The sequence below is a fragment of the Anarrhichthys ocellatus genome, unplaced genomic scaffold (assembly GCF_004355925.1).
Source record: "Anarrhichthys ocellatus isolate YVR2014 unplaced genomic scaffold, GSC_Weel_1.0 scaffold153, whole genome shotgun sequence".
NCBI lineage: Eukaryota > Metazoa > Chordata > Actinopteri > Perciformes > Anarhichadidae > Anarrhichthys > Anarrhichthys ocellatus.
This window is the reverse complement of record NW_022280183.1, coordinates 42,251-54,223: the sequence shown is the minus strand read 5'-3', so window position 1 is coordinate 54,223 and position 11,973 is coordinate 42,251. Positions and strand designations below refer to the sequence as shown.

Sequence of the window (11,973 nt, the reverse complement as noted above, 5' to 3'; positions counted from 1 at the left end):
ACATCGAGGGTACTAGCAGGACTCTGGTTGCATTTCTGTAACCATCATATACTGCGTGCACGAGTTAAACGGTATTTCCTGTGTCGACCAGCAGCGTAGCATCATGTTGCCAGGTCATAAGCCTCAAATGTTTTGAGTGTACCTCCGATACAATCATAAATGTAAGCCTGTTAAGATCATTAAGAAAATGAATGTGTGTGAGTGCGCTTCAGTGTTTGTAACATAACAGACTGTCAGTTTACTGGGATGGGGTTCAACTCCCTGCAGTGTCCTGCTGATTGTATTTGGACTTACATGAAAGTTAACAAAACAGTAGTGCCATTTGCTGTTACTTGAACACGTTAATTTAACACTGTTTTAATTTTAAGTTCTTCTGTAACTTTAGATTGTAGTGTGAAGCATTCATTGTAACATTTAACCTGATACTCATGAAGAAGCTCTGGACAGATCATTTATACTAATGCCCACTGACATGGTTTGAAAATCCACTGTTATCTAACGTTTGCTCTCCAAGCATCTTAGTTTGCACATATTTAGATCAGAGAAGTCTTTTTCTCATGGTGTGCACACAAACCCTTTCAATAAGTTCAGTGTTTGGGCCGCTGTATTTATAGAATCCTGCTTACGGCCATGGTGGCCAGTAGGTGGCGCTATGACTGAGTTAGTATTGGCATGCAGAAGTCCAAAAGCCATGACAGTCAACAAGCATGTCAAGTTTGGGACAGTTTTGACAAAGTACAGTTGAGTTACAACAGCTTGATGGATGATGGCGAACCATGTAAAATGGCCATCACACCATATCCACGTCGTTCGATGAAACTTAAAGCTTTCAGTAACTTTTAATCGCTAAGGTCTTTAGATTGTTCTGACCAAATTCTAAGCTGATCGGATTAATTCCCGAGGAGGAGTTCATAGTACAGCACATGGAAATGGAAAAAAGACACGAGGAATTCATACAAAATTCAAAATGTCTGACTTCCGGTTGGGTTTAGAGCTTAGACCCCTAAGACTTTTTTTAAGTCTACATGGGATACATCTGCTTACCAAATTTTATACATCTAGGTGAAACGTACTGCGAGGGCTGCATCGTCGAAATATTGTATGGGGCGCTATTGAGCCGACTTGACACTTTGAATCAGTAAAATTACATCAGATAACTACATTCAGGATTTTGAACGTGTTTCACAATTTTGGTTATGTTTTGAGCATTTTTAGCCCCTCTGTTATGTCCCTTCTCTGTTGTCCAGGGGAAGGATTGAGGGACTAACACAAAACAACCCAAATGAAAAACAAATAGCTTGTGTACCATAAACAATATTTATTATGTTCACTGACAGTGAAAGATGAGTGAGTCTCAACACAAGATTTGGGAGAGGATGGGACAGGTGTGGTCGTGCCAAACAATTGAAACAAAGATAACAGAACTTGGCCTAACTAACTAACCTCTGAAATCAACAAACAAAATGGCTTCTCTAACTTATCTACATGTGCTTGACCAAAACCCAAATACAGATGAGGCACCAACCAATAAGCCTAGTGTATCTAGACACAGAAAATCCTACATGTGTGCCAATGTACAGGGTACCCCAGACTCACCTACTGTCCGCAACCTCTCACCACAAATACTAACAAGTTCAGTTCTCAGATGTGACATAAACGCAGTATGAAGTGAAGTTCCCCTGAACGCCGAGGCTTCCTGCCTTTTATCTGCGGCTCTCCCTCCACCGATTGGCCAGCCTGCCGCTGGTGCCAATCACCAATCAGGACAACTGGCCCCCGCAGGTGGAATCCAATCACCCGATTGATCTGTTAGGAGAACTGAGAGAGAGAGAAAAAAAAGGGAGGGGAGAAAACACAACACGTAACACCCTCAAAAACACCTTCATTTTTCCTGGCGAAGAATGCGTCGCCACGGCAACGGCTTTTCACGAAACAAGCTTTGAGTAACTTTTCATCACAAAGTTCTTTAGATTGTTCTGACCAAATTTGAAGTTGATTCGATTATTTCCCTTGGAGGAGTTCGTTAAAGTAGAGCGCCTGGAAATTGCAAAAACGACACTAGAAATTCATACAAAATTCAAAATGGCTGACTTCCGGTTGGGTTTAGAGCATGGCCCCAAGAGACTTTTATTTAAGTCCACATGTGATACATGTTCCTAACAAATTTTGTAAATCTATGTGAAGCGTTCAGCGAGGGCTGCTTCATCGAAATTTTGTAGGGGGCGCTATTGAGCGGATTTGCCACTCTGAACCAATAAAATCATATGTATATAACTACATTTCGAGCTTGTAATCTGCTTGCCAAGTTTGCTTATGTTTCGAGCATTTTTAGCCTCTCAAAATTACCTTTGTTGTTAACGGCGAAGACTGCATCGCCACGGCAACGGCGTTCGACGAAACATCAAAAGCTTCATGAACTGGTATTATGAACTTCTTATATTTGTGTGGAACTAATTTGATATTGATTTGATTTATCTACTAAGAGAAACAAGCCAAAGTATAAAGACCTTAACTTCCTGTTACCAGTAGGTGGCGCTATGACTATGATTCAAAATTGGCCTGCAGATGTCTTCAGGCCTGGAGTCTAATCAAACATGTGAAATCTGGTAAAGATCTGATGATGTGGAGTCGAGTTACATCAGTTTATTTCTTTATGGCGAAGGATCGAAATTCGCCAAGCCGCCACGTTGCCGCCCTTCGAACAACTTCTTACAATCTTCACAATGAAGCATTATCAAGGTCTTAAGGCTTTTCTGACAACACAGAGGGATCTGATCAATCTGTGAGGAGCAGGATGTCAAAGTACAAAGCTTACAACTTCCAGTTGCCACTAGGTGGCGCTATTACTATGATTCTAAATTGTTCCGGTTCAGGATATTATGACGTATGAGAAATTTTGAGCAGATTAGACAATGTACGGCCGAGTTACAACAACTTCCTGTTTTGGGGTGAATGGTGTTTTTGTGACGCCATGCCACGGATACATAGTTCGATAACTTTTTGATCTTTGAGTAACTTTTCACTATCAGGGTCTCAAGAGCATACTGACCGAATCTGAAGTTGATCGGGTTAAATATCTGGGAGGAGTTCGTTAAAGTATGACGCCTTGAAACGGTCCAAAAACGTCATAGAATTAAAAATGGCTGACTTCCTGTTTGGTTTAGAGAAAAATTCCAAGAGGATTTTTTGTGCGTCCCATCATGATCCACATACTTACCAAATTTCATACAGCTAGGTGAAACCCGATGTTGGGGCTACTCAATAGGGGGCGCTATCGAGCCAACACAGGAACAGCTTCTTTCCACTGGCCGTCACACTGATGAACAATTAATCAGACATACTGCACTACTTCTCCGCTGAATCGCCACCTTAACGTGGTGGAAGAGTTTGAGTGGCTGAGTGATCCTGGGAGCTATGTTGTCCGGGGCATTAGCCCCTGGTAGGGTCTCCCAAGGCAAACAGGTCTCAGGGGAGAGCCCAGACTAAGAGCGGTTCACAATGACCCCAATGATAAGCAGCCCACGGTCTTCAGCCACCTCGCCCGGACCAGGGAAACCGGGGCACCCTCCCGGAGCCAGACCCAGGAGGGGAGCTCGGCGGCGAGCGTCTGGTGGCCGGGCCTTCCACCATGGGGCCCGGTCGGGCTCAGCCCGAAGAAACAACATGGAGCAGCCACCCTGTGGACCCACCACCCGCAGGGACAAGCATCGGGGTCGGGTGCAATGCAGACCGGGCGGCGGGTCAGGCCGGAGGCCTGGCTGAGCAGATCGCCGGCAGCATAGACTAGCTCTAGGGACGTGAAAAGTCACCTCGCTAGCGGGGAAAGAGCCAGAGCTGGTGCAGGAGGTGGAGCGATACCAGCTAGATATAGTTGGACTCACCTCCACACACAGCACTGGCTCTGGAACCAAGCTCCTGGAGAGGGGTTGGACTTTGTCCTTTTCCGGAGTTGCCGAGGGTGAGAGGCACCGGGCGCGAGTGGGGATACTCACGAGCCCCCGGCTGAGCGCCGCTGTGTTGGAGTTCTCCCCGGAGAACGAGAGGGTCGCCTCCATGCGCCTACGGGTTTGCGGGGAGCAAGGCTCTGACTGTGGTTTGTACTTATGCAGCAAACACCAGTTTGGAGTATCCGGCCTTCTTGGAGTCGGTGGGAGGGGTCCTGGAAAGTGCGCCGCCTGCCGACTCCATAGTACTCCTGGGGGACTTCAACGCTCACGTGGGCAATGACGGAGAAACCTGGCGGGGGGTGATTGGGAGGAACGGCTTGCCCGATCTGAACCCGAGTGGTGTCTCGTTATTGGACTTCTGTGCTTGCCACGGTTTGGCCATAACGAACACCATGTTCGAACATAAGGTGGCTCATAAGTGTACCTGGTACCAGAACAGCTTAGGCCGGAGATCTATGATCGACTTTGTAATCGTATCATCTGATTTGCGGCCGTATGTCTTGGACACTCGGGTGAAGAGAGGAGCAGAGCTGTCAACTGATCACCACCTGGTGGTGAGTTGGATCAGATGGCGGGGGAACCGGTTGGAAAGACCAGGCAAGCCCAAACGTGTAGTGAGGGTGAACTGGGAACGTCTGGCGGAGGACCCTGTCCGGGAGGTCTTTAACTCCCACCTCCGGAAGAACCTCTCACACATCCCGAGGGAGGTTGGGGACATGGAATCCAAATGGACCATGTTCAAAGCCTCTATTGTGGACGCGGCCGCTAGGAGCTGTGGCCGGAAGGTCATCGGTGCCTGTCGTGGCGGCAACCCGAGAACCCGGTGGTGGACACCGGAGGTGAGGGAAGCCGTCAAGTTGAAGAAGGAGACCTTCAAGGCCTGGTTGGCCCAGGGGTCTCCTGAAGCAGCTGAAAGGTACCGACAGGCCAGAAGGGCTGCAGCTGCGGTAGTCGCGGATGCTAAATCTCGGGCATGGGAGGAGTTCGGGGAGGCCATGGAGAAGGACTTTTGGTTGGCCTCAAGGAGGTTCTGGCAAACCATCTGACGGCTCAGGAAGGGAAAGCCAGGCTTACCCCAGGCTGTTCTCAGCGGGGGGGGGGAACTGCTGACCCGGACGGGGGACATCGTCGGCGGTGGAAAGAGCACTTTGAGGAACTCCTAAACCCGACCAACATGTCCTCTGCAGAGGAGGCAGCGCCTGAAGACCTAGGAGGGGGCCCACCCATATCCCTGGCAGAGGCCGCTAAGGTAGTTAAAATCCTCCTTGGTGGCAAGGCGCCGGGGGTGGATGAGATCCGCCCTGAGATGCTGAAGGCGCTGGACATGGTTGGGCTGTCCTGGCTGACACGTCTCTTCACTGTCGCATGGGGGTCGGGATCAGTGCCCATGGACTGGCAGACCGGGGTGGTGGTTTCCATCTTCAAAAAGGGGGACCGGAGACTGTGCTCGAATTACCGGGGTATCACACTACTCAGCCTCCCGGGGAAGGCTTATGCCAGGGTGCTGAAAAGGAGGCTCCGACCGTTTGTCGAACCTCAGATCTGGACCCGTTACAACGGCTGATCCGGTCTCTGTACGACTGCAGTAGGAGCTGTGTCCGCATTCTCAGCAATAAGTCAGACACGTTCCCAGTGGGTGTTGGCCTCCACCAGGGCTGCCCTTTGTCACCGGTCCTGTTCGTGACTTTCATGGACAGGATATCTAGGCGCAGCCTGGGGGCGGAGAACGTCAAGTTCGGGGGTCTTGGGATCGCCTCTCTGCTGTTTGCAGATGATGTGGTCCTGTTAGGCTCCTCGGTTCTTGACCTCCAACATTCACTGGGGCGGTTTGCAGTCGAGTGTGAAGCGGCGGGGATGAGAGTTAGCACCTCCAAATCTGAGGCCATGGTGCTCTGCCGGAAACCGGTGGATTTCTCCCTCCAGGTGGGAACGGAGTGCCTACCTCAAGCGAAGGAGTTCAAGTATCTCAGGGTCTTGTTCACGAATGAGGGTAAGATGGAGCGGGAGATCGACAGACGGATCGGTGCGGCTGCAGCAGTAAAGCAGGCGCTGCACCGAACCGTCTTGGTGAAGAGGGAGCTGAGCCGGAAGGCAAAGCTCTCAATTTACCGGTCGGTCTACGTTCCTACCCTCACCTATGGTCACGAACTCTGGGTCATGACCGAAAGGACAAGGTCGCGGCTACAAGCGACCGAAATGAGTTTCCTCTGTAGGGTGGCCGGGCTCAGCCTTAGAGATAGAGTAAGGAGCTCGGACATCAAGAGGGAACTCGGGATCCCCCAGAATGAGCTGGAACATGTTGCCGGTGAGAGGGAGGTCTGGGTCAGCCTGCTTGGCCTGCTGCCACCGCGACCTGACCCCGGATAAGCGGAGGAAAATTGATGGATGGATGGACTGCACTACTACCTCTGTTTGCACTATTGTATTATATATATATATATATATATATATGTTGGGATCTGGCCCTAGTCTAGAAGCACCCATGCTCCTTCCTGTCATACAACGTCTGATGGAAACTCCAAGATGAATGACTACACCTCCCAGCACAGCCAAAACTTGATCCTGGCCCCTCATTGGCCAAGAAGTGGCCCCCCACTGGGTTCGAGACCTGGTTTATAAGCGAGCAGGAAACACCATTCTCTCTCTTCCCTCCGGACCTCGTCCTGGCAACAAGAAGATTCACGAGGAGCCGCGGCCTCATCAAATCCTATCAGGTCACATATCACATTCGCTGGTCGAAACTACAGACTGTGTTTTATTTTGAGTTTTGGATCCCGTAGTGCGAGAACGGATAATCTCTACGACCCGTCCTCCCACCCTTTAGTGCACACCTTGCCGGCAAAAGAGGGCAACTGAGCCCCTGAAGAGCCGAAGATTTCCGGCCAAAGACGAGCGACTCCCGCACGCCTCCGGCGTTAAGAAAACCCCTCTCTTGAGAGGGATTGAGTCTGCGCTAGCTCCAATAGCCGCGCCACCGGGACCCCTCATCTCCCGAGGACTGAATGATTCCCACCACGGGAAAAGGACCCTGCCGAACGAAGCTTCTCAAAGTAAGAGTTACTGGTATCTGGGCCTAGCTTAACTTAGCATTAGCTTAATTTAGACTGTTCGTTTATGTCGTTGTTATTCCTGTATCTTGTTGTGTTAAGTTACTGTCGTGTTATAACGTGTTATTACGCAAGCATCGCGGACCACGGAGTCCCGTTATATTGTGTATTTCCTGCTGTAACCGTTCGCATGTGATCCGTCGCTGCTAGTGGATGTGGAGCTTGTGATTCTATCACTTTAAAAACTAAAACTACGGTGGCCGACTCTCGTCTGTCCGACCGAGTTTCGGGGTGATAGGGAGACAAACTCGCATTTCACCGCAGTGACAAAGATCTGTTTGTTTTGGGGATTCTTTTATTTTGTTTTTGGTTTTATTCTCTCCTCTTTAAATCGGCTCTGCGAGTGAGATCTAGAACCGTAACTATCACCGTAAAAGCGTGCTGATCCTCACTTCCTCACTACTGCGCAGAGCACCGCGCTCAGAGCTCGATTTTCTCTCTCTCTCTCTCTCCCTCTACTAACCCGCACACACACGTAGTTAGAGCTACTGATTTTGGGTGAACCTCTCAGACTCGTGATTACGTAATCTCTGACCCCAACCCACATGGTACACCGTCCCACGTGGTTATAGTAGCCACCTCTCCGCCATTTTGTCGCCGGTCTCTAGACTCCGCCATCTTGGTCTGTAGGCTCACACGCCCCTATTGAGATTACCCACCATCACTGTTGAGTAGCCCCCCCCTTTTCTTTCCACACACACACACACACACACACACACACACGCACACACACACACACACACACACACACACACACACAGACTGTTAATATCGTGAGTGACCACTAATTATGAGACTTAGTTTATAGTTTGGTTATTGGTCCCTGTCCGCAGGGTGGTGCCCCGTTCTTATTAGTAATTACTAATTAACTTATTGATATTAATAACTCCATTGATGTTGATAATTTAGTTTCATATTTGCTGATAACCAAACACGCTCCTTTACGTTCCCAAAATATATATATATATATATACACTTTTTTGGGGGGGGATATATTCATACTTATATTGTATATAGCTGTTAAATGTCCTTGTTTTTCTTATATTTCTCTTGTTTATTGTATATATTTCATGTGTGTGTATGTACGATGAGAGTTATGTGTAACCGGAGTCAAATAAAGCTCATTCTGATTCTGATTCTGATTCTGGTTCTGGTTAACATAAGCAAAGATATTTTAACATTTGGTTCTATAGAACACTCCAGCACACTGTGTTCTTCACTTGCGTTCAGAGATATTTAGTGACAACGTTTCAGGGCATCGGCCTTCATCAGGTAGCAACATGATGTCATCACCAACACACTCATCCACCTTTAGCTTTGTGGTGAAGTCATGTCATGACTGTTGTTGTTACTTCTGCCCATTGTAGTCACGTTTCAAAAATCATGAAATGGTGTTCATTTGGGAAGATTATTTTGCTGAACAAGACGCATAAGTATTATGAATATTTGGTCACCACAGAGCTTATTTTCTGCAACAACCCAAAATCCAATGATTGTCGAGTGAACCAGTGAGATGCTAACTTCCTGTTAAAGAGGTTTTTTACAATTGTTTACACACGTTTTCTGAAAGCATACCTCATATTCTCAGAACTCTATACACAGTGATCAATGATCCTTCATCATGCAAAATGTACTCAATAGATATGTTTGTAATGCTAGTATCAACAATTACTGTATAAGGAGCTCATATAAACGCTTAACAAGTTTCTAATAAGTGGCGGTTGGTAAACTGTATAGTTCTTTTCTAGTCTCCCGACCACTCAAACTACATTCACACTCATCAGGATACCATGCGAGGTGCCACCTGCCCGTCCGACCTATCTAACATTCATACCCATTCAAACACAGAGCTGGGGATCGAACCGCCAGTTCTCTGATTAAAGGACGACCAGCTCTAACACTGAGCCACAGTCGCAAATGCTTATAACTGTTTTATGATCTAAGAATAAACGTTATGTTGTTTGCATTTGTTGGATTTGTGGTAAACATAACCATGGGGTCTATAGGAGTAAAGTGTTTAATAGTGAACTAATGAGATCCACATGCGTTTGAAGTCCTCCGTTTGTCAGTGTTTGATTCAGGCCTCGACCTGTTAACTGTAGACAACAGGAAGCAACCTGTGCTTTACTAGATGACAGTTTACCACAACCAGTTTGACAGCAGCTCATCTGCACTCTGACAAACAAGACAGCTACCGGATGGTAACCCAGACTGAGCAATGCATCTGGTTATTATCTGGATTAAGACGAAAACTTCTTCTTATTATCACATCGTATATCTGGAAAACCATTGATTGGGGAGAGAACACAGACAGAAACTCTCTGTATCTCATCAAGTACCTCGAAACTTATCTGCATGTAAAGAATGTGGAATATCCTGCAAAACAATATGGGCAGCTGAAGTCCTTCTCATCAAGGATGAATGGCACAGTGAGATACTCACAGGCTGGGTGTCTTCTACATATAGAAGAGGAGGGAGAGGATCGGCTCATATAAATACAGACAGCAAAAGAACTGTGCAGGACATCCTCCACACCCTGAACCAGGTGAGTGCCAGAGATCACTGCTTCTGCCGGTTATTTACTGTTGATAGGTAATACCTGCTTTATAAAATGTTTGTAACTAAACTTGTAATCATTTAAAAGATTGTATTGATTATTTAGTGTATTGAGTGTATTTTTGTGAATCATTTATATCTGTGTTCTTATGTCATTTCAGCATTCATAACCCCGACACAATGGCAGGTTAGTGCATGGTTTGTTCACACACAAGACGTGATCATTGTGAGATGCGTCTCTTATTACAAGACAGGATTCATCCTGTCTGCACCCACGATGTTGAGAGATGCCAGCCTCATAAGCACTTAAAGCTCATCAATTAATAATGTCTTTTTTTATTTACAGATAAAAGCTTTCAGAGGGAGTTCCTAGAAACCCACAACGCCTACAGGGCAAAGCACAGCACGCCACCGATGAGCCTCAGCAGCGAGCTGACTGCTGCAGCTCAGAAATGGGCCGAACACCTGCTGGCGATCGGCGCCCTGCAGCACAGTGTCACTAAGGACGGAGAGAACATCTTCAACATGAGCAGCTCAGCACCCATTCATCTGACAGGTGGATATAGACCCAACCCCTTTCTTTGCCATCCTTTTATCATGTCATTTATTCAATCTAAAGGTGCAACTTATTGCTGATTGGTATATTTGTTCCCCTGCTATGGTGAGACTGTAACTTTTAAAAAAGAACCGTTCTCCACTTATAAATACAAGATGAATTATTATGAGGAACTCAAACTTCAACCACCAATTCAAATGTTGATATTATGTTCATTCTGTACATTTTTTTTCTCTTTCTCACATTTTAGGGAAAGAAGCTGTAGATTTGTGGTATAATGAGATGAAGTATTACAGTTGGAGCAACCCTGGATTCAGTAATGTTACTGGTAAATTCATAAACTGAAATTCATGTCTGAAATGTCAATAACAAAGTTCATGTTACATCTGCATCCCTAAAATATGCATCATATACAAATCAAGCCATAGGAATAGAAAGAAATGAAGTTACTACTTAGTTATGTTCTATGAATTATGCATTTAATACAACATTGACAGACAGCATCTATAGCACCACACTGTGATTCCTCCTGCAGGTCATTTTACTCAGGTGGTGTGGAAAGACAGCACTGAGCTGGGCGTTGGTATGGCCACCGATGGCAAGAGGGTCTTTGTCGTCGGGAAGTACCGGCCAGCTGGCAACATGAACATGGCGGGATACTTTGACACAAACGTCCTCCCACTAGGTAACATATTACCACTATTTTGTATATAATATTGTGTGCATAGGTTAAGCCCATTACCTCACACGGCTGCACAAGTCAACTTTACAAGCTGGCAGCTCCATCTGGTTAGACTACATCACACTAAAGACCACTGGTGTAAAGTACATTAACTCAAGGACTGTTCTTCTGAGGTAATTGTATCTGACTTAAGAACAAAACATGAGGAGCTTTTATGAATAAAGCTAAAGCCACAACAAAGTTAGTTATGCTACTAAATGTGAGTAAAGCATGTGCTTCCGTCTCAATCACCAGCAACAGATGCTTCCTCTCATGCAGCCGGCTTTCTCTCAGCTAGCTGCGCCTACTCTTTGTTTCTGGTGCAGGTTTTAGGAATATTCACATTTTCCTGCAGCAATGGCTGGTTAAGCTTTAGCTTTGTCAGTTGAACACTTGTATGCCTCATCACCAGTATTTGTTGTCATTTCCAGCATAAAGGCTGTGCCATCTTACAGCTGGCAGAGAGGTGGGTGGAGCAGGAAACAGGTCCAGTGAGGGAGGTGGAGTGAGCCCAAGGACGTCCTGCACACTCCTGTAGATGACCATGACACACTGTAGCTAAATGCTCCATGTTGTAATGAAGTCAAATAAAACATGATGCTGTGTGAAATTGTCTTGATTCATTTAATGATTCTAAATGTATTGAGGTTCACGGTAAAACCACGCCACCTGGCGGCTGTACAATAGCTATACATTCAGCCAGCAAGACCGCGTTAACTGTGTGTGTACGAGCCTCGGAATAAACTACACTGCAGACAACATTACAGAGGTGGTCCTGATGCACAAGCTCACAGCCTCCTCTGTGTTGTGAGCCAGAGGAGATGCTCACTGGAGGCTTCCTGTGAGGTTAACGGAGCTCAATGAGCAGGGATGATCAAAACTATTGGCCTGGATCTGGCTCCATAAACCTGCATCATATGTGGCTCTCGCTGTACAGTGAACAAATCATTGCACGTTTAGATCCAATATGCTTCCATAACTCCACAGATACCATGAAAGATTCAAGTTTTGTCACTAAAAAAGTGACTAGTTGGGTAAACAAACATAGGCCTCTGCTGTCCACGTGAAAGTAATTCCAAGTGTTGC

At 46.5% G+C, this 11,973-nt stretch overlaps 1 protein-coding gene across 2 annotated transcripts; it reads left to right on the top strand.

Moving 5' to 3' along the window:
• Positions 1 to 9,539: 9,539 nt before the first annotated feature.
• On the top strand, positions 9,540 to 11,492 carry LOC116400180 (Golgi-associated plant pathogenesis-related protein 1). Of its 2 annotated transcripts, none has more exons than XM_031877887.1 (6): positions 9,540 to 9,599; positions 9,772 to 9,797; positions 9,957 to 10,166; positions 10,417 to 10,494; positions 10,702 to 10,851; positions 11,319 to 11,492. In XM_031877887.1, the coding sequence occupies exons 2-6, from the start codon at positions 9,791 to 9,793 to the stop codon at positions 11,321 to 11,323; spliced, it is 450 nt and encodes a 149-aa protein (XP_031733747.1). In that variant the 5' UTR covers positions 9,540 to 9,599; positions 9,772 to 9,790; the 3' UTR covers positions 11,324 to 11,492. The 2 variants fall into 2 exon arrangements, with proteins under 2 accessions (XP_031733747.1, XP_031733748.1); XM_031877888.1 differs by having other exon boundaries at positions 9,595 to 9,646.
• Positions 11,493 to 11,973: the final 481 nt, after the last annotated feature.